The sequence below is a fragment of the Coloeus monedula genome (assembly GCF_965178545.1).
Source record: "Coloeus monedula genome assembly, chromosome: 20".
Classification (NCBI taxonomy): Eukaryota; Metazoa; Chordata; class Aves; order Passeriformes; family Corvidae; genus Coloeus; species Coloeus monedula.
In genome coordinates this window covers 4,226,295-4,248,740 of record NC_138800.1, presented here as the reverse complement: position 1 = coordinate 4,248,740, position 22,446 = coordinate 4,226,295, and the positions used below count along the sequence as shown (strand labels likewise).

The following is a 22,446-nucleotide window of genomic DNA, read 5'->3' as shown; positions in this document are numbered from 1 at the left end:
AGAGAATCCATGCCTAAACACAATCCAAGATATAAATCCATAGGAAAAAAATATTTCACTGTTTGCAGAACTACTTGTATTGAATGAGATCACAGAGATATAACATCAGTATGACAGAATCTAATCACCACTCAACAAACATTTTGGAAACAAGTCAGCAACCACATCTGCTTCACCAGAACCAGAGCTTCATGTGACAGGAAGCTTATTAGAGACCCTGTCTCTCATTATTTTGTTTTTGCTTATAACTTCTCAGCATGAATATTCAATATTGCAAAATCAAGCAGCTTCCTTTACAGACCATCCAGAAAGGAGAAAGAAATTGTGTCAGACATTCCAGATCCTGAAGAAATTGGTGCCTGTGGAGCTATGGATTTCTACCAGCAAAACATCTGGCACAAAACAACATTAAACATGAATAACTTGCTTCTCTTTCTCCTTACCATTGGTGTGAGGCAATAATAACTCCTCTGAAGTTTTCTTGATGTATCAAGCCTGAAAACAAGACAAAAGAGAGGAAAACCAGCACTTCAAACATAGCAAGACATCTTAAAGGAATACAACTCAAAATACCTTATTTTCTTAGTAGCATAAAATGTTACATTGTGAAACATTTTTCTTGGTTACTACACATGAAACAGTTGCTTCAATACTCTGAATGCAATTTAGGAATTCCCATTTGGTGCTTTTTCATGGCTTTGGTCATAGCTCCAGGAGTCAGAGCCTCTGAGCAGGTAAATTTGATAAAATTTACAGGGAAAAATATCACTCATAGGAAAATCTGTGCAATAGTGAAGCCAAATGTCCAAAGTCTCAGCCAGAGTAACAGTAGCCCTGTGTACTCGGCCTTCAGTAGCTGAAACATTTCCTAAAGTGAAAGGATTCATCTCAAACCCTTCTAAATTGGGTGGTCCATATGCACCAGCCCTTGATTTGCCTCTGTAGCCACAGCTGGTGATGTGAGAGCCTGCCCTTCCTCCCTGTGCCCAGCAGTGGGATGAGTTTGGGAACACTGGGGCTGTGGAGCGGTGTGTGACTGAAATATGGGCACCTCCATCTGGTGAGCGGCATCCGTCCTGTGACACACCAACAGCTCCTGTTTTCCCTTCACATTCCTCAGCTCCACAGGAGTTTTCTAGCACATAAGGCTGGACTGGCAGTTGCATTTGGAAGGGCTGAACTGTGGGATAGCACTCATTTTCCCTGGCAGGGAGATGTTGCATGGATCTATTCCCCACTAGGGCCCTGTGGTGGGCAGGCATGTTTTATGCAGACAAAGGCTCTCAAACGGGGTCCCACTCTGCAGACACGTCAGACAATATCTTCCCAAAGTCTCTGGATAACCTTTCTTTTCTTCTTTCTCCATCACCTTGTGGACAGATAAAAAACCTTCCAGGGAAATCTTAAGTCGGTGTTGCAATTTCAACCCCACAGATGTCAAAGTGATTTTTACACTCCTTCTGCTCAACTAATTGCCAAGCCTCAACAAAGGGACTTTAATGGGTTGCACCAGGCAATAAACCATCATCTATTGGCTCTAGCAACAAGGAAGGAAGAGAGGGAATGTAAAGCTGGAACAAAGCACAGACCCAGAGCAAGTCCAAGTACTTGCAGAAACTGATTTATCCAAAGATTTGATAGTAGATGTTATATTCAGACAACTTTAACAGAGCTCCACAGAACATTAAATGCTTCTCGTATTTTCAGTACTCAACCCACTCCATCTGGGCACTTCTGCCACAGGGCACAAACAAAACACTGCTTAATATTAATCAAAGAAGTGACTTTTGCTCTGCAAGTTCAATATAAAAAGAGTAAGAGCAAACACATGCTAAGCTGTTCCTGGGAACACTGAACACAACAAAGGAGCTGTCTTGGATTGCAGCATTTCTAAATTATACCCAGTCTTGTTTTAGTGAGGATATATTAATGATGTATTATCACAAATACTGTGCTAAACTGGAGCACTCTGCATCCCTGATTAAGAAATATCCGGTTCATAATATACCAAATTCATATATCCTTGCTTACCTAGAGCTTCCACAGATTATTGCACAGCTACTAGTCCATGGAAAAGTTGCATCCTTTTTCCTGGACATCTATTTGGGTTCACTTCTCTATAGATAACCTTAATTTTTGCCTGTGCCCACTTTTCAGCCTCATGGACTCCTTGTTCTCCTCAGTTCCTTCTCTCTAGCCCATTAACAGCCTGTAGCCATATGTAGTAAAAATTACTACTTTTTGCACACATCTGTGCAAAACCTTTTTCCAAATTATTTTAATTCTTGAAATCCAGGACTGCCTACATTTGTCGAACAATACCAGGCTGTTGAGACTGTGCAGTGGAAGCTGAGGTCACTTCTCCCTTATTTTCTCAGCTGCCACTGCACCCTCCTGGTCTCTTTCTGCTGATTCAACTCTGCAAAGGGGAAGGATAACAGGATAAGTATCTGGCTCAGTTTTCTCTTTCTGCAGTAGCTCCTTTCCATCATGGATTTAATTCACCTACTTTTCTTAACCAGCCCCATCTATTGCCACCTCCACTTCCTCCTTCCTTGTATCTTTTGCTCCCTCAGTCAGTAACTCCAACTCAGAACAGAGCTCTTCTTTAAAAGATGAGACCGTCTAGGTTTTCTGCTGTCCTCCTGAAAGGCTGACATCTCTGCCAGCCTTCCCTTGTAAGTTCCTTCTATAACTGACTGTAGCCTCTTTCTATGCCTCCTGCATCCCACCAGGTGCAGCTGCACCATGGGATGAGCAGAGCTGCCTCTGTCCCAACGCCACCGAGTTCTTGTGTGTTTACTCAGCTCAGGCACTGGATGGTGCTCTTGGCACTTTCATGCCGCAAAAGCGCTTTCCAAGCAATCCCACTTCTCCTGAGAGCTGTAAAAATTCCCCCGGGTCAGATACAGTTGCACGTCTAAGCCTCTAAATCCCAAGAAGAGCATGTTTTGACTACACAGAATGTAGCCGAGGCTTCAGTGGAAGAAGCTCAGCTAGGTAAGGACAAATGCCAAGTGAAATGTCACTGCCTATGACACACACATCCACCAAGCAGTGGCTTTCACATTCGGCCTCAAATATTTTATTTGCTAATTGGTTCCTTATCAATGTTCCCCATAGCAACAAGGGAGATGTAAGTGGCATAAAGTGGGCTGAGTGACATTATGTCTGCATGTAAATGTGACTGGGATTGTGCATGGAGGGGATGATCTGAGGGAGGTTAGCAACATAATGTGAAACCTCCTGTGGTCTCAGAGGAGAAAGGAGCTTCTTAATGCTGCCTGAGTGAGGCAGGGAAGCGATCTCAGCTTTTCGAGAGAATCAGACTCTTCTCTTCTACAGAAAATGAGTTTGTTTGATCTTTTTGCCTGCTAAGAAATATTAATTTTACACCAGATGTTTGTCTTTGGTTATTTTTCATAGAAGGTCAGAAGACTTTTGGTATTTTTAAAGATGTAATGAACAAGAAAAGCAAATATACTTTATGGCAAAAAAGGTATAGGGAGATAGGAGATAAATATTCAGGTTTTTTTCCTTTCTTTTGCTGATTTTTGTGCATCCCAGGCAAATCAGGCTGCCTCTCTGAGTTTGCTCAGCCTTGTAAATTGGAGATAATTCCTTCTCTTCCAGCTCTTCTAAAAGGCTCTTTCTTCAATGGAAGGTGCCATAGAAGTACAAAATACTTTGTGTGTCTGCATCTAAGGGACATAGGTCTGGAAAAGGCACTCTAGCAAAATAAAGAAACAAATAGAGAGACCACTGTCACATTTAGGAGAAATCAGGGAAAACAGGGAATAAAAGGATTCATAAGGATGGGGTGGCATTGACAAGAAACACCTGGACTAGCTGGATGTACCCACTGACCTACAATGTGGGATTTAAACTTGCATTGATAAGTATTTGGATTGGACCATCTCTGGCTAGGCAGAAATCAGCACAGCCCCAGAAGAGGTTCAGAAATCACTGAAGAATCCCACCTGGAGGAAGGCCTTGAATTACACTTTCCAGCCATCCTACCTGGATTAAACAGTTCAGAGGGTGGGCTTGCTCATCTGAAGGATTTGCACAGATGTGGTGATCCCCTGAAATCCTATGACAGCTCTTCAGCTGCCTGGTCCATTGTTTACACAAAGACTGCTCAGTCTTCTTGGGTATTGTCCTAAATATCTCCAATGACAGTTCTGAAAGAGACAAGCTGAGGGTTAACAGTGCTTGGATGAACAAAACACTCCAAAATGAGCACGGCTGTTGAAGCCTTAACATGGAAATCTTTTGGCTACACCATTTAATACGACACACGCGGGACAATGAATTTTACAGCGCTTGCAACACTCCCTCCTCTTGGCAAGTGGGCATTGCAGACCATTAGAATTTATGGATAACTGAGCTGCTTGTGCCTCAGAGGAAGAAAATCGGATAAATGGCCCAGTCCTGCAGATCTGACATGACTAATCTCATCGAGGTTAACGAACCGGCCGCCTCAAGATTGGGGAGTTGAGTGCATGAGATGCTACTGCTCACACAGGCTGCTGCTTACAGAAATGCTACTACAGGCAGTACTTACATGTAAAACAGCCTCAAGAAGTAGAAACCCTGTTGTTATTTTAAGGTTTGGTTTTTTAAAGAGTATAATCTCATTAACGAAGTGAAAAGCAAGAGAGTTCTCTCTGGGGTCCCACTGCCCTCGTTGTCCTCACTGCTGGACCACGCTGGGTTATCTTGGTGAGGTCTGATAAATGTGTGGTGACTGATACGGGCCTTGCTGGTGCCTCTCTCCTCTGCTGTGGCCTCCTGCTGCAATAACAGAGCTGGCAGGAGGGAGCCTTTGTCCAAGTGTGCCTTCAGCAGCCATTCAAGTGAAGATGCTGGACTGGGTATTGCAGTAGTTGCAGTGTGTGGAGATAACTTTGTTAGTGCAGGTATGGTGGGTCTGAACGTGGTATGGCATATTTTCAGATCTTCCCAGGAAGGAGTGTGTAAGCACAAAGCAGAGTTGTGCCTCCCTGCAATGGCAATTCTGATGTACTGCTGAGCAAGGTTACCCAAAAGACTGTGTTCTTAATGTGCCCTTTGTTACTCACACAGACTGAATTTCTGATTCCTTGGTTGTTTTGCAGTAAGAAAAATTGTTTCGTTTCATGGTATATCACAATATTCAATGAGCTTGTCCCTTGGGAACACAGAGACCTTTAAGATCTTAATACAGACATCTTTCAAATGAGATCATTAATGTGTATATATCTGGATTTAGGGCCAATGCAAGCACTTCGATTTTTTGTCTGCCAAATTTTCTTTTTTGGCTCCATTTTCTCCCCATATATTCAAAGAACTGCACCACATGGAATCCTTTAAACAATAGATGGGATAACATTATTTTTCAGTTGCTCTTGAAAAGGTTTTTAACCACATAAACTATTCCAGGGTTCGCTAAAAAGTTACCATTGCAAATAATGTAATTGTTCCAGACTGAATTCCTTGCATTCCAGAATAACTTTTGAAGCAAAAAGCATGACTAATTTGGGATTTTTAACCAGCCTCTTTATGGTAATACTTAGATGAATGTAAATTTTCTCCAAAAGCTTTGCTTTAAAAAGAAAGGACCAAAGCCTACAAACACTCCTAGCTGCAGAACCAATATTTAATGCTAATGACCCATCGATCTCAACAGAAGGAAAATAAACATTTAAAATTTAGGAAACTGAGCAGTTTATTTTAAACAATAAAAAAAAAATAAAGTGAGAAAAACAGTAGACAAAATCTGGCAGACCTAGAAATACATACAGTGCAAGCAATAAATTCTGGTTTTCCTCTTCTCTTTTGCGAGCAGGACAAGGCTGTTACTTGCCTTTGGAATGAAGCCAAGCCTCACTGTCCTGCACCACCGAGTCCCTCCTTAAAGATGTGTGTGACTTATGCTTCCTCAGGCTTCACCTGGAATTTAAACCACACTTTTCTTTCTGGTCACATGTTTCCTTTTAACATCTGAAACATTCTTGATACATTCCTCTAGGATTATTTCATTGCATGGTTTGGCCAATGGAGACTGTTACCCAACTCTCTACTGTGTAACACCTCCAGGTAGAGTAGGTGGGGGAGATGAAATCTCCGACGTGCTGAGGCAGAGGGCCCCCAGTTCTGCAATTCTTTTCCCCTGTGGGTGCAGTGGAGTTTAGGCTTAGCAACTCACAAAGCTGCTTTCCAAATCCACCTCGTTACAGAGCTTTCTTGGATTAATTCAATTAAGCAGTGGGTGGTTTAAGAGATGAACTACACTGGGAGCAGGGCCTGTAATTCACTGCAAACTCCCACCATAAAGGGCACAACAGAATCCAACTTTTTCATGGCCAGTCAAGCAGCAGACATGGGGAACAGCACTTCAGAGGGCCTTTTGGATCTCCAATTTGATTCTGTGCTACAGGCCAGCTTCTCAGTTCCCACATATCAGCCTGTTTCCACTGGATTCACACCAGATGCAGACTTGGCCTTGCAAGTCCAGAAATTTAGTTTATCTTTTTAAAGACTTTGGGTTTCGTAGAATTGGCTTAGCTGTCATATAAAACAATAGTATCTTGTATCACTCTAAACAAAAGGAATTAACTCTGCATTTATTAGCCAAACTTGCTGTGAATACAAAGCTTTTGGGATCATGCTCTTCCCCATGCTGATCACAGCCCTGGCCCTTTAATCCCCCACAACGAGGGACTTGCTGGAGTGTGCAGGGACTCCCCCCAAAGCTGTGCACTTTGTGGGAAGCACAATGTATGTAACTGGGTCTTGTCCTGACATGGAGCTGGGACATAGCCAGGGTAACTCAACCAGCCTCAGGATCTGGGACTAGTGTCACAGATAAGGACAATGATAATTACATTCTTCAAAGCTTCATGAAAATAGATGCCTCAGTTGAGGTTAAAGTGCCCCAAGTAAAGAAAAAAAAAAAAAAAAAAGGCAAAAGCAAAGACACAGAAAGAGAAAAATCTTTCTACATGATCAAAAAAATAAGCAGGGAAAGTTTCATCTGGAACTTGAGCACCCATAAGCACAGAAGTCAATCAACCATAAGACCTATTAGGAAAACAGATTTAATAAGCTCTTTCTCCACTTATTTGTTTCATTTTCCTCAAGTAAAATGAAAATACCTCTTCTCTCCTAGATATGTTATGTGAGTTACTTCAATGTGCTCTTTGCAAACAAATAACCCCAGTCCCCTTCATTTTCCCCCTGGTCTCCAGCAACCACTGTGTGTTCACACTCAGAGCTTGTCCCTGGATGTTACTGTTCAAACAGAACCTGCAAACTCCTCTTTTTCAATGAGCCTGCAGGATTAAATTTCAGGCAGAGTGCAAGGTGACAGCTACTCCTCCACCTGTACTGACACAGCACACGCTCTCCAGGAAGATGCATCTTCCATTCACACGTGTCTGCTGCTTGGGGTGCTGATGCTGAAAATGCCCATGTTAGGCTTTTAGGCCAAGTAAATTTGATAAAAATTCATGGGATTTTAGGAGCATTATTTCTGGAGAAGCTTATTCCAGAAATAGTCTCTGCTCACCTGCGTCACTGATTCCTTAATACTGCACTTGTCTAACATTTGCACCACGGGGACTGGAATTCAGGACTTCTGGTCTCTGCTGGTTCTGTGCTGCAAGACCTGTTCCTCTGACTGGAAACTGCTGCTAAACCTTCTTTACTTCTTTTAAGATTTAGCTGAGTCATGTTGGGAAATCCTTTGAGATCAAGGCTATAACAACTCCAAGTGAGTAGAATTAAATGGGACATTTTGGGAGGCACAGAGGAAGTTACTCAATTGTTCCAGGTTGGAAGACAGTCTATTAGATACCACACAAACCTTCACCTCTGTCAAGTCCAATTACTGTCCAGAGGAGAAAGATTAAATAAGAACCACGCCTATAAAGCTCATACAGCTCTAAATTGAAGAACAAGAAGGGGAAAAAAAGTACAAGCCCCTTGAGAGTTTTTATATTCTTCAAACTACATATAAAACCCATTTAGAATGTAAGCTCAAGAGTTCTGATAGAGACTTGGAAATGTTGCAATTCCAATAGTCAATATCCTGTCTATGGAAGGGATGAAAGTGAAATTATATTCTTCCCTTAATAAGCACTTGTAGGTACAACAGATATCAAGCTTGATATTATCTTACTTGCTTTTTGCAGCAGGAGTGATGCTGCAGTTGAGTTTGATCCTGGACGAACCAAAATGTGTCAGAGTTTTGCCTCAACATGAACGTGATGAAGTTAGCTGCTAATATGGGTGCTCTGGGGTACCCATATGAACACACACCAGGGTGGAGTTTCAAGAGCTCAGTTCCTACACTCAGGACTAGATTTTCAGAGAGATTCATGCGCTGAATTCTTGTAACATCCAGCTACTTATAAAAAAGCCTAAGCAGGAGCTAACAAATGTGTAAATGTACCTCAAGTGATAGATACTTCATCCTTTGATCACCTGTCACTAAGTCAGCAATCCTGTGAGCAGCTGACACTTCTGGGTTCTCCAAATTTCCATGAAGAAAGCCCTGCATGTCTCAATTTGGGAACACTGAAAAATGAAGTCTTTAGTTTAAGCCTGCTTTATTACAGTGGCAAAGACTGAGAAGATTTACCTCAACTGATCAAAAAGGGAAAATGGAATAATTTTCAAAGACTCCCTCTTTCAGGATTGCATTTGGCTTAACTGAGCAAAAATTTAATAGGAAATGCAGAATCCCCTGCCTTGCCATACCATGTACTTTGGCAGCAAGGCTTGAAAGACTGTGGCAGCAAGTGAGATTCAGTTTAAAAGTGACTCATTTTAGGGTATGCAAGCCATAAGAAAAGTGAGCTGTAACAGATCCTGCCCTTGAAAGGACTTGGTATTGTAATTTCTCCTCCAACTCTGCCTTCTGCAATTTTACATGTGCTCAAATGATGTAGATCTACTATTGTATTGGCAAAACCTGGAGTTCAGACATGTTCTCCCAGTTAGGTGGAAGGACTAAAACCCATCAAAGGACTAAACGTTCATTAACACAGCCCAACCATGGGTGCTGGGGAAGGCAGGACAGGCTCATTCCACTGCCCACCCCGGTCACAGCTGCACTGTTAGTGTGACAAGTGTGACAACTAAAAGTAGGCCAAGGGCTAACATACCAATTTCCATGCCAAGTGTGGAATAATTTACTAATAAAACTTTCTGATTGTTTGCTGACCCTCTGACTTTTGAGGTTCCTTTTGTCCACAAGGATTTATGAATCTTGGGTGCTTCCATCCCCTTCAGGATGGGTCATCACATCAGGGAACGACTGGATGTGGCAGTCAGTGCCACGGTCGGGGTGACAAGGTGGGGGTCAGTCTCAGCTTGGACTCGATGACCCAGGAGGTCTTTTCCAACCTCAGTGATTCAGTGATTACAGGGCAGAATTTGTTGGTGTTGCTCAAAGCGACTTCCTGAATAATAAACATTAATTATGCCTTCGATCTGTAGGCCCGGGGATTTTTCCCTTGCCCGGAGCTAAGGGGCCAGCCCGGACAGGGACCCGGGAGAAACCACCGCCACCCTCATCCTGCTGCCAGTCCCTGCTCCCAGTTCTTGTTCCCGGTCCCTGTCTCTGTCCCTGTACCCAGTCCCCGTCCCTGGTCCCTGCTCCCAGTATGTGGTCCCTGTGCCCGATTCCGGTCCCTGTTCCTTGTCCCTGTCCCCTGTCTCTGGTTCCCGGCCTTTGTCCCTGTTCTCAGTCCCTGGTTCCGGTTCATGTTCCCTATCTCTACCCCGAGTCTCCGCTCCCAGTCCTGCTCCCTGGTCCCCGGTCCCCGGTCCCTCCCCGCTCGGCGGCCGCCGCCGCTCCCGTGTCTCACCGTGGGCGCCTGCGCGGGGCTCCTCCTCCTGCTGCTTCTCCTCCTCCTGCCCGTCCTCCCCTCCCGCCGCCGGCGGCCGCTGTCAGGATGAGGCGGAGGAGGCGGCGGCCCGGCCCGGCCGCTCCCGTCTCTCTGCCCGTGGCGTAGCGGTCCCCGCCCGGAGGAGGCCGCGGCGGCGCCGCCCGCCGAGCCATGGCCCAGCCGGGCCCCAGCGCCCCGACCGAAGGTAACGCGGGGGCGGCGGCGCGGCCTGCGCACCCCCGGGCTCGCCTGAGAGCCGCGCCGGCCGCGGGGCGAGGGCGGCGGCCTGGGCGCGATCGGCCGGGCAGGGTCCGGGGGGCCCGCACGGAGCGGGGACCCGCCGGGAGGGAGCGGGGAGCGCCCCGAGGAGCTCGGCCGGGAAGGCCTTGGGAGGGGGTGGGAGGCAGCGCAGGTGGTTTTTTAGGCTGTAAATGTAGAGCAAGGGCGGCTCCCGGCGCGCAGGGAGCGGGGATAACGCTGCGAGGGACGCGCTGCCACCGGGGAACGGGAGCCCAGGCTCGATGGGACGAGGCCTCCCCGCCCTGACAGGGGAGGGGAGAAGGGTGGCGATGTATCCAGGTAGACATGGATCCGGCGGGTGGGACTCCTCATTGATTTGGCCACGGCGGGGGATGTTTGGCTGTGTTCGAAAAGGTACTTCGGAAGGTTCAGGTCGGGATGTGCAGTGAGAACAGTGCATTCCTTTGCTGCAAAAGACAAAGAAAATAACAGATCTTCTCTCAAGGTGGTACGTACCTGTGCAGAAGGAAGCTAAGCTTTCCCGGAAGGTTGCTGCTGTGGAAAGGTTATTTCTTTCTGGTTTGAGAGGAATTGTGGATGTTTTTTACCTTGGAATAGGTTACAGAACTGTGTGCATGTAAAAAAGCTGTAGGTAATGCTTAGCTTGGAAGGTGAGGTTGAAGGGGCAGTGTTTACTGAATGGGATGTATGGGAAGGGGTGGGGAAAGCAAGGATTTTAAGTTTAGGCTGGTCGTAATGTAGATATAGGAGAAGTGGAGAGATGTGCAGAATCCTTCAGGATTGGTGCTTACCCAGCCATTGGACTAGGCCGGGGCTCTCCTCTTTTAGAGAGCAGTTGAGTTTCCTTGGGAGAGCACTCTGTTAGAAAAGGGCAATGATGTATTCTTAATTATGCATTAATTCTAGGGAATTGCGTGGGCTTTTTTTTTTTATTTTTGTGGAGTTACACGAGAAAGTGCTTATCCTCAGGGATTTCAGCCTGCCTTTTAAAAGTTTTAATGATGAAGGTGCTTAGATTGTGGGGTTTTCCCTACATTAAGGTCAGTCATTGCTTGTCCTTCGAGAGCACTGAGGGGAAGGTGAGTTTCTCTGCTGTCATGCTTGTAAGGTCAGCGTTGGTAGGGGTTGTTCTCCTGTACTTTGTGGTGAATAACCATTGTTTATTGTTCTTCAGCCTGTTCTTCTGAGAGCTGCAGAACAACTTCCAACAAATTTTCTCCTTGGCTCTTGCAGACTGTCTCACTGCAGGTGTGCAGGGGAACTGTGCAGTGTACAAATGTTGGGTGCCTCTTGAACAGGAAAGGTAGTTGTAGGTTTGTAGTGTATTTGAAGATCCACGTTGGATATATTTTTGTTGTTGTTTAAAAGGAAGGTGAAGAGGTGCAAGTAAATTTAGTGGTTTGATAGGTTGGTGAAGTCTGTCTTACAAGAGGCATGGATTGCTGTCTTTTTCCTTCTCCCTAGCTGTGGGGAGACGAGGATGCTGTAGATGAGGGAATGGGCTGAAAGCTGGATGGATTCTGAAAGTGGTTGCTGTGTCCTACACTAATGAATTGGAGCTCCCAAAATGGCTCCTCTCCCCATCCTCCTTTGGCAGCCATAGGACCAGTTTGGGGGTTTTTATCCACTTTGATTACTATACTGTTGTTCTCATCTGTGTTGGTTTGTTTTTTTTTTCCTAAGTAACTTGCCGAAAGTGTGCCTTTTCAATGTGGAGAAAATGTGGACCTATTTCAATGTGGAGAAAATTCAAGAAATGAATTATTTAATATTTTTAGTTGTCTGCACTGAATTTATTGCGTAAAGGAGTAGCGTAACCTCTGATTTAAGATTACATGGGACAAAATAGAACTGGATTAGTATGTTCCCCTAAGGAAAAATAATGGCTTTTTATAATTACTTGTATTGATTATAAATAACTTATGCATTCTTTACTCATGCAAGCCACATCAACTATGATTTGTTTTGTGGAAAGCAAGTATAAAAGAACTACTTTCTCTACTGTGGTAGAGAGGAATTAATGTAGAATTTGTCTTCTATTCTAAAGCCTGTACTGAAATGAAAATGGGCCCAAGTATAGGGGAAGGAATAGTGCAGAGAAATAAGAAAAGAATGGGCGTTGTGTCCTACCCTGGCTTTGTACTTTGGATTAGTGGAGATGTTAATAACCCTTTAATCTGGTGTGTGGGGTTACAGAGTTTCTGTATGATAAGGATCACAGAGAGGCCGAGGGCAGCCCTTGGCTGTGTGCTATGAATTGTGAGCTCGTGATGTTGACCTGTGCTACAAGTAGGTGTGTGCTGCCTGCTGATCCTGGTGAAGGGGCTTTTTGGGGAGATTTTAATTTATATGCATTGTCTAGATTGCATTACCACAGCAGTAACACCTTATTTTTCAAAATATTTTTTCTTTGGATATAATATTAAAAATTCAAACCTCTCAGGCTCCCTGGGTTTAGTTTGGATCTGGGTGCTTGCCCTCTCTGAATGTAAGGTTACCAAACAAAATGTGTTGGCGTAGTTTTTCCCTATCAGAGTGCTCAGGATTTAGTATAATTCCCCTTCTCATTTCTGGAAAACATTTCAATGAAGGAACTGCAGTAACATAAAACACTATTTCTTCAATAAAGTGAATTAGAGTGATAGGCCACTTATTAAACTCTTCTTACTGCTCTAAACTTAAACCATTAGTACAGTCAGATTGATAATTAACATATCCATTGATATTGTTCAGTGATAAACTGTTAATGGCACAGTCTATCAGATATTTTAGTAAGAATTTGCTGGCACAAAGAATTGATCCAGTTTTCGAGTAACTTAGGCCAGTAAAAAGTATCTGTGGTGGGAGCTGTGCCAGCTCTCAGTGGAGAGAACTGCTTGGCTGTAGGTGGAAGATTGGAGGATGTTGCCATATTGATTTTGGTGCCACCAGCAGGGCCATGATCTGCTTTATGTCCCTGTGTCAATAATTCAGGATGCCAACAAGAGCTGGGATTTGCTGTCACTGTCACACACCCCAGGGGCTGAGTGATGATGGTGGAGAGGTCAGGGATGTCACACAGAAAATTAACTAACAAAACCTTTGGTGCTTTTACATTTCTAGTTATTTTCCTTGTATGTATATCACTTTTAAATAAAATTAAAGTATCTAAAAATGCTATTACTCGTCTCCAAGCAAGGTGTGGTTCATAGGGGACTGGCTTTGAGTGCTGATGTTCAGCTCCACGTTGTTGATGCAACTGTCAAATGTCAAACTCTTACCTCTTGTGGAGTAACTTCAAAATTGTTGGTACTTTCCAAGAGGCAAAAAAATTTTTCCCTCACTTTCATTTTGCTTGGTCCTTTTTTGTTACTATTCAATAGTTACTAATATTAATAAAACATATATTTTAATTAAAGCACAAATATTCACACTTTTTTTTTTTTAGGCGGTGTGCTTTTCTGTCATTTTAGTGGACAAATCTGGAATTTGGTTTAAAAAACAAAACAGACACCTTGAATGTACATGTTTCCTCCTCTTATTGTTTCTAGGGAAGTTTTGATCTGGTCAGCAGGTCAGTTTGCTCTGAAGTGGGAATATCCACATTGAGAGTGTCTGTTTTCCTGTCAAAGTCAGATTGCAAATCTCTTAATTTTGAAAAATACCATGACCATGTTCTTTATCATTACCTGTTGATCTGCCAGAAGGCACAACGAATATGCTTTAACCTGTGGACTGACTCTTTCTTGCATTTTGGACACTGGAAGATAGAAATTCTTTGCCCATTTTTAATTGCATCTTGGCCACTTCACCATTATCACAGAGAAGATGGACTTAGTAGTGCATTTTCTTCCCTTCCTGGTGCCTCGGGATGCTCTTAGCTGCTTTCCCACAGCCCTTGGTGGGTGGACTGGATTCCCACCGTGAAACTAGTTTGTATGCACTCCCTTGAAAGTGATTGAAGAAGGAACTTTGTTTTGAAACTTTCAAGAAGCTAAACCAAACAACTTCTCTCAGTGTGGGAGTGGACCAAATCCCGTAGGCTTCATTATGGGTAATGGTTGACTGGCAGACTTGCTGGGCTTTCACTCCAGGCATTTTATTAAAAAGTGCTTCTCAGATGTGAAGTTTTCTATCCTAAATTTAGGTATTTTAACTACATACTTTTCTTCTTAAAAGTGCCAAATATGTAGTTTTAAAAAAAAAAAAAAAAGCCTGAGTTTGAGATTATGGCTTTACTCTGACTGAAGTCTGTCAAGATAAGAACAGGTAACACTGATAAGCAGCACTTACTAACCAGGCTGCTGTGAAAGCCATTGTGCGTGTTCAGAGGAACTTCTTTCACACCAAAGGTCTGGTACTTCTCTGTGGTTCATCCTTTACTTGCAGAGTTGGTTTTAGCGTCTGATTTAGTGGTGGCTGAGTTAATGGCACCCTCTGCAATTTATTCTATAAATAGGGTAAGCATTGTGTCATTTTAGTCATAGTATAGTCAATTAAGCATGATGATGAATTATCTCTGGAAAAATTTAAATCATTTGATATTTTTGTGTAAATTGGCATAGGAAGAACAAGTGAGCAGTGTACCCTTGGTTAATATTTCTGTGTCTTCCAGAAGGAAGAGGTTTTTTTTTTTTTTACCTGAAAGATACCTGGTGCTTGAGAAAACTTTGGAGTTGTCCTGTTGCTCTCTAAGCAGTGCCTGTAGCACCTTAAAAATGCAGAACTGCAGCATGACTGCTGATATAATGAGGAATTGCGTGTATTTTTTTTTCCCGTTCATGTCTCCTTCTGTCAGCCACAACTCCCCTTGGTGTTCAGCTGACTTGTGATGGTGCTTCCCTCCTTCCTGTCTCTATCCTACACTTCTCTTCCCAGGCCTGATTCCTTCAATACAATGAAGGGGAAAAATAAAAGCTTTTGAGTCACCTTTAGGTCTGTTTCCATCTCCTCTGGCAATTCCTGCTGCACACAGCGGAGCAGCAGAAATGTGGCCTTGCTTGCTCTTCGGTCTCAGGTTTTTGCTCCCTCTCACAGTCATTGACTGTGTCTTGGGCAACTGCTGCTCTTCAGCAAGTCCTCTGGTTTCCTCAGCCCTCCTTCCCGGCCACCACCTCAGTTTCTTTAATATTGCTCTCCTTGTCTTTTGCAACCTCCCGTCTGTGGGTGTCCCCTGGACCTTGCCCTTGTTTTGGCTGCTCCAGGCCTTGCTCTGCTCTGTGGGATCATACCCATCCCTCCATTCTTCCTCTTCTAGAGAAACTCGCATGACTGTGCAAACTTCCTCAGTGAAAAAATGTCTTTTCCAAGCAGTATGGCTCCCTAGCTGTGCTGAATCTTAGCTTATTTGCTCTTTTTGAAATATATATTTTTTTATTTAACAGCTTTCCAGGTTCTGTTACTAAGGAAGGAGGATCTCCTTGTGCTTTACTCTTGGTATAGAGAACTACTCATCTGCTTTCCAGCCCTGCTGTATACATGTTCAAGTTCTGAGTGTTTTTTCAGAACAGACTGTAGAATTTTGAGGCAGTGAACTTCAGTTACCTAATCATGAGGTTGGCTGACATCTAATTCTTTAATACCTTGGTATCTTTATTTATAGACTGAAGTAGCTAAGTGCCTCACCGATTGCAAAAAAATAATTGCTGAAAGTTAACTTATGCCTCTTGGAAATAGAGGTTGAAAATAGAAGCATTCCATCTTTTGACTATCAGAGCGGTTCTGAAAGTTGGTATCAGTAGATTGCAGGACAGGAAACAGCAGTGCTGTGATCTGCTCATTTGGTTCTGTGTGCAGTTAAGGGCCCTGTCTTGTGTGTCTGGCTGCTTTAGGGACTGAAAACTAACCAGAATCTTGGAGTAAAAAAAACCCCAGCAGTCTGATTTTCAGTTACTTAGTAAGCCAAAAGCACCTTGCCTTACTGTGGTGAGTCACCCTGAGAAGAAATTTTAATTTGGGTGGGATTTTATTAATATTTATCTTGTTGTTTCTGAAAGCGGTTTTTAGTAAAACCGTGGAGCGAAAATGCTGTAACAGGTAGCAGTTACACATGGCAAAGTGAATTGGAATCAATAAGTGGAAGGCAATGGTAGCGTTAACTATGTGTATTCCAGAGGGAATAGCCTGGAGGTGAGAGGGAAGGATTACCTGGGGATCAAACCGAACCAGCTTTGTCGATTCTAATGCTGTTCCCATGCCTTTAAGCCAGTGACCTGAATAGACTGTGTGGTTTGTATTGCATCTTTTGTCAATACATGTTTTTAGCTTACAGATAATTGCAACAAGATTTGCAATGCTGTTTAAATGGCAACAAAGGAGAGGAATAAGCACAACAAAAGGAGAAACAGCTCTTTCACCCTTTCTGTCGAGTGTTTCTGTGTATAACTGTTTATTCCCCACACCCGTGCTTTGGTAGGGTAACTTTGTATTTGCATGGTTGGTCACCATTAACATACTCCCCAAAAGAAATGATTTATTTTAATCTATGCTACATCAGTGCTATGCAAAATCAGGAGGCAGCACCATGGTTGGTTGCTTTAAGAAAAAGAACAAAGCACTAACTTGCAAACAGTAACGTAGATAAAACCACAGAGTATAATACAATCCTTACATCTGTGTGTTCAGTGTCGTTGCCTTAATCTACACAGGAAGAAACACAGAGGAGTGCTAAAAGTTATTGCTCAAGCAATAAGTATTTTAACCTTCCACAGTAAATTTTCATGTCCAGTATCCTTTAAGGAAATTGTCTTTCCTGAGCCTACTGGAGTTCACATTAGACTCCCATTGACTTCAGACACAAGAATTGGAACATTCATCTTACATTAACAGTAACCTGTGCCAAAATCTCTCTGATACATTTTTTTCTGTCGTGTTACTTGGTTTATTTTGATGAAGTACAAAGCATAAATTTGGCTCTGTTAATTCAAATCATCTGACAGGCTGGCATCTTTATGTCATATGCTGCATCTTCTGAATTTTCTTTCAAAGATTGGTTTCAAGTAAGGTTTTCTTAATCGCCAGCTTGCAATGTCTGTTTATATCTTCTCCCATGTGAAATTAATGGGAAGGCAATTAGGCAAACTCTGGATTCTGTGCTTGAGTGACGCTTCTAGCTGTGAAGATATTATAGCTGTCTGTCTGGTCTTCACAGCTTCTGCTGGAGTCTTAGATGAACCTGGAGATGAAGATGTTAAATCTCAAAGTGGTGCATTAAGTCCTGATGTTACAGAAGTTACATTTGTTGGAGGCACTGAGGATTACATTTTAGCTGATGATCCCTTGGGAAGGGTTGTAATGGCTTGTTACAGTGTCTAATCTAACTGCGTATTTGCTTTCAAGCAAGAGTAAATGTGAGCCTAACCTTATTGTAGAATACAAATGTTTTCTGATATATTTTTATCTACAGCTCTAGGTTTTGTACCAGCCTAAGCCCTTCTATACTGGAAACCCTCTTTCAGTTGCGTTCGTTCAAACCCTGAGTGTGTACAAACACTGGTGGGAAACCTGAGCTTTGGAATTTGCTTTCTAATACCGATTAAGTTTGTCAGCTTCCCCTGGAGAGTCTGAATGGAAATCAGGATTTGAGAAAGGTCACTTATCACTTACAAATGTCAGTCATCAAGTCTTACAAAGTAAGTTTTGCTGCATAACTACACCAATTGCAGTTGCCACAAGGGAGAGTGGGGGACAGAAGGAAGGCCAGACTATTTTTTTTGGCAGGCAGCAAGTACTTAGGTTAAACTGATTATCAGACTGTACCCATAGGCTGTGGTTTCTTGTTGCAGCTAAGCCAGTCTAAAAGATTGCTGCTGCTGAAAGAAGTGCTCCTGCTCTCTTCTTCCTGCTCCCACAGCTGTATTTCCATCATTTCCTTTGTGCCAGCTCTGCACATTGGACCCATCACTGAGCCAGTTCAGCTCAGTCACCCAGTTGAGAACTACTGACTGAATTAGTTTAATTAATTTAGTGAAAGACCTGATAGGTATTAGAGCTGGCATAAAGGAAGGGTGGAGACCACGCAGTAGTAATATGAGAGACCAAGGGTATAGTTCTGACTTTTTTTCCACATTTTACTCTGATCTGCGTGTTCATTGTCACGGGTGTGTCAGATCTGGTCTGTGCTCAGCCAAGTGTGAGGTGTGATCTGCTTCGGACCAGCTTTGAGATTCACTCCCCTTCCTCCCCCCAGTTTTTTCCTGTATCACTCTGATGCTGTCACTGCTGTCAAAGACTCTTGTAGCATGGTGGGGATAAAAGACACATGTGCTCACAGTGAGGTGGGAGTGCTGAGTTATCCTGTCAGATGACCACCAGTACAGAAATTGATTTAAAATGATTGTAACTGCAGGCTTAGTCAAGCCTTCCCATTCTGTATTGCTTATACCCCTGGAATATTTTAAATGGTTGGAAAATTTCATGCTGGAGGAGGGATTTCTTCCTATTTAACTGTTTAGGAATTCATGTAGTTGACAAGTGGTAACAAAAAATACGAATATATAGAATCACAGCAGTATTTTCTGTCAAGAAATAGATTCTAGAGGCTTGGGGGAGTACTAGTCTGTTGTTCTCAGGGAACCTATTAAACTGCTTTAGAAACCTTACTCTAAGTAATAGGATCTGTATCCTGTTCCTTATCAAATAAAGATGTTAATTGTCTTTTATTATTTGTCCTACTATATTTATCATCACAATGTCTCCATAAATATATCTGGCAACAATATTTTCCAGGTCATTTATTAAGATTTATATCCCTTAAGAGGCTACTCTACTACACTGTTTTTTCATGCCTGCAACCTGCTTTTCTGACAACTAAATTTTTAAAATTACTGTTCCTTGAAAGTAAGTTTTTACCCGTTCCCTTTCCCAGTTTATTCTCTGTATACCAATTTGGGTGGCCAAATTACGTAGCAAGGGATAGAGAACCACAGGGGGAAAGAAATCTGATGTTAACTCCATTTTTGTGGTGCTTGTTCACATCCATAACTCTTGAGTTGTGTATGAGTTGCTGCTATTTCTGAAGTTTTCTGGTACTTGTGAAATTACCATAGTGCTGTCTGGCAGCTGTGCATGTGGAAGTGAGTTTCCATGGTCTTGTTGGTTATTTCAGCTTTTGAAAATGTCTACAAAGATCCCAATTTGCTTTAAATGGTAGTGTCCTCAGACCTATAGCAATGGTAAATTACAGAAGCCGTCGCCTATATAAATTTCACAAACATTGGCTTCTTTCTGGTTTCTTCCACATCACTTTCTTGGGTGAGTTGTATTTCACTTTTATTACCTTCCTTTGAATTTTTAAGTGTGTTAGGTTATCATTAATTTGTTCTTTCTGCTCAGAAACTGAGAAGCAGTGTACCTGGGGTAGTCCATAGCCTGAATGCTCTCAAAGCTGCGCCTCAATTCTTGGCCCCATGACAAATAGTGAGACAGCACGAGATCTCAGACTAGTGGTGTCTTGGGGGAATTTTGGAATTAATGTAATGGTTTTCTTTTATATATTAACTTACTTCATCAAAGAGAACAATGCAGTAGGGTTGTTTTGTGTTTTTTTGTTGGCTGTTTTTTTTTCTTGAGAGTTGAGTCATACTTTATTCCCATTTTTCTGCCTGAAGAGGATAGCCTTTAATAATCTGTAGGCAAAGTGATAAACATAAAATAAGAAGTCACAGGGATTTTTTTCCTTCCCACTGCAAATGAGTCAGCAATTAAATTATCTTGAAAGAAAATCAGTCTGTTGTCTGGGTTTAGCAAATGTTTACATTTTAAGAGAACAGTTATATTAGTGGTGCTCAGAGTGCAAATTGTGTAGGGGGTCTCCTGTATAATGAAATGCATATCACAATCTCTCCCTAAATGACTCTCAATCTGAAATATTTTTATTTGATCAGAACAGCAGATTCTTGGTGGTTTACTAAAACAGACAATATACTCAAATTTTCTTTTACTGGGAAGACACAGTAAAAACCTCACTATCAAGTGGTATTGCCACGTGTAATCCAGTTCTGGATTTTCTGGTTATATCATACAAGTGATGAGACATGGTAGTGTTGAAAAACTTGGCAGAAATATTCCTGTGTAAATAAGAAGGCTCATTCATATTTTCAGTCTTGCTCTGATCAGGAAGATTTATGTGACTTGACATTTTTGGGGACTTGTTTTCAAATGCTGTGGAAGGGAATAGGTGGCTGTGCTGGAGGTCTGATTCCAGGCTGGAGGAGTCTCTGCTTAAAACACCTTCTGTTGGTGTTTATCTTGCAGGTAATGAGGTGGGACAGGCTGGTGAAATGAAAGGGGCAGGGACGTGTGTGACATGTTTGACAGCTGCATTGTTCGAGCTCAGATGTGTGAAATGCTCAAAAAGCATTTTTTGTGATCCAAGGGGATCACATCAGGCTGTGTAGAGATCTACCTAGGCTGGCCTAAACCTGGCAGTGGTGTAATCCAGCTGTGAACCCTCTTGGAGAATTGTGCCCAGTTCTTGGGAATGCTCAAAAAGCATTTTTTGTGATCCAAGGGGATCACATCAGGCTGTGTAGATCTACCTAGGCTGGCCTAAACCTGGCAGTGGTGTAATCCAGCTGTGAACCCTCTTGGAGAAATGTGCCCAGTTCTTGGGAACTTCACCTTCCCCAGTTCTGTGTTGCCATCACTATGCTCTTGTTTGTTCAAGCAGTGACTGGTCTGAGTAAATGCCCACAGCCTGTAGAGTAAATAATCCCCTTCATAAACCCAGGGAGACACTGAGCTTTTTTTTTTTTTCTTTTTTCAAATTGATCCTTCTGAAAAGGGCACATATAAAAAAGAAAAATTGTTAAAGCAAGGGGAGCAAGGTACAAGCACTTAGGGAGCAGGGAAAGTGCTGGTGATCGTGATGAGATTGGTAACTCTGTTCTCTCCATTTTGTGTCACTGTAGATTAATTCAAAGTTCACCAGACTGTAGCTTACTGTTGACTTTTGAAATACTCTGATATGCATTCAAGCTTAGCAACACTGCATTTCTGAGGAGATTCACTGGTGGTAGCAGCAGGATGCAGCCAAAACACTTTCCGTAGGATTTCATTGGTGGTGTTGTCGGGTTGACTTTTCCAACTCTGTGATGCGTCCACTGCTGCCCTATTTAAATTATTCAAAGAATTGATACAGCACAGCGCATGGTTGATTTTCTTGGAAAAAAGTGCTAACCAATAGTGTTTTTCTGAAATTTCTTGAGGAATTGTTCTCCTCATCAAAACATCAAAGGCAGAGATGAATTAGAGTGAAAACTAATGATGGTAAAACTCCTTGTGCATTAAGTTGGGACTTCTGTGGAGAAGACTCTGCACACAGAACTGAGAGTTGTGATGGCAGCCTCGTTAAAAGGAGAGAACCAGCTACTATGGTGAGAAGGGATGGATGAAAAGCCAGGCTATAATGATGAAGGTAGGGGACTGTCCTTGGGATGAAGTGATGTTTCTGGCAAATGAAAGGAGATTCTTGGAAAAAAATTCAAGCTCACTTTTGTCAACATGGACATCCATGTTTAAGTGCATTCCTGTGATACTTGATGTGAGTGAGCACTGTTCCATTGCAGTCCAATGTAAATAATGGTTAACTAAGCATAAATTTAAAACTAGGCTTAAGTTAGCCTGGGGTAAGAATGACTAAGTGTACAGAAGAGCATTACTTGTCACATGAAGTGGGCTTACCAAAAGTGGCAGTCAGGTGTGATTCTCCTTTACTGAGTGAAATGGAGTGTCATGAGGTGGATATTTGGACCCCAGAAAGCAACTGCCTGCTTTTGTGTCCAGGAAAGAAGGTGAAGGAGATAATAACAAAGCAAGGAAGTAGTTAACACATTGGGAGTGCTGTGAAAAGGGAGAAAAAGTGGGAAGTGGAAAAAAAAAGGGGGAAGGAGAAACTGTGTGTTGGCCCTTTTTTTCCTTGTAATTGTGCATGAAGATGTTTGCTGTGTAAACGTACTTTGGAGGAAATTACTTAGTTGTTACTGCATATGGCTATTTATCTCTGCAGGTTTCATTAAGCCATTTAAAGGACCCTTGTTTTCTCTTCCCTTTTTTCTTGTTCTCATCTTGTGGCTGCCTCATCCCTGGAAGTGTCCAAGGCCAGATTGGACAGGGCTTGGAGCAACCTCATCACATGGAAGGTGTCCCTGCACAAGCCAGGGGATTGTAATGAGGTGATCTTTAAGGTCTCTTCCAGCCCAAACATTCTGTGATCCTTGATTGTATTATAGAAGAGAGTCTTCCCATTTTTCAAACATCTAAATTTCTTCAGATTTTAATTATTTTAATTTAGTGATGGCTTTTCATTTTCTAAGATCCTTAATGTAGG

At 42.6% G+C, this 22,446-nt stretch overlaps 1 protein-coding gene and 1 long non-coding RNA gene across 2 annotated transcripts in view; one reads left to right on the top strand and one right to left on the bottom strand.

Annotated features, from left to right (window-relative positions):
* Positions 1 to 422: 422 nt before the first annotated feature.
* On the bottom strand, positions 423 to 10,020 carry LOC309580746. Its single transcript, XR_014227003.1, has 3 exons — positions 9,858 to 10,020; positions 4,021 to 4,184; positions 423 to 495 (listed from the first exon to the last, which is right to left on the bottom strand). It is a non-coding gene; the product is annotated as an uncharacterized lncRNA (long non-coding RNA).
* The window catches only part of RABEP1 (rabaptin, RAB GTPase binding effector protein 1), a 47,276-nt gene continuing 34,750 nt past the window's right edge, over positions 9,921 to 22,446 (top strand). Inside the window, exon 1 of the mRNA XM_082294924.1 lies at positions 9,921 to 10,083. Within this exon, the coding sequence (XP_082151050.1) occupies positions 10,050 to 10,083 (34 nt within the window). The 5' untranslated portion in view covers positions 9,921 to 10,049. The remainder of the gene's footprint in view (positions 10,084 to 22,446) is intronic.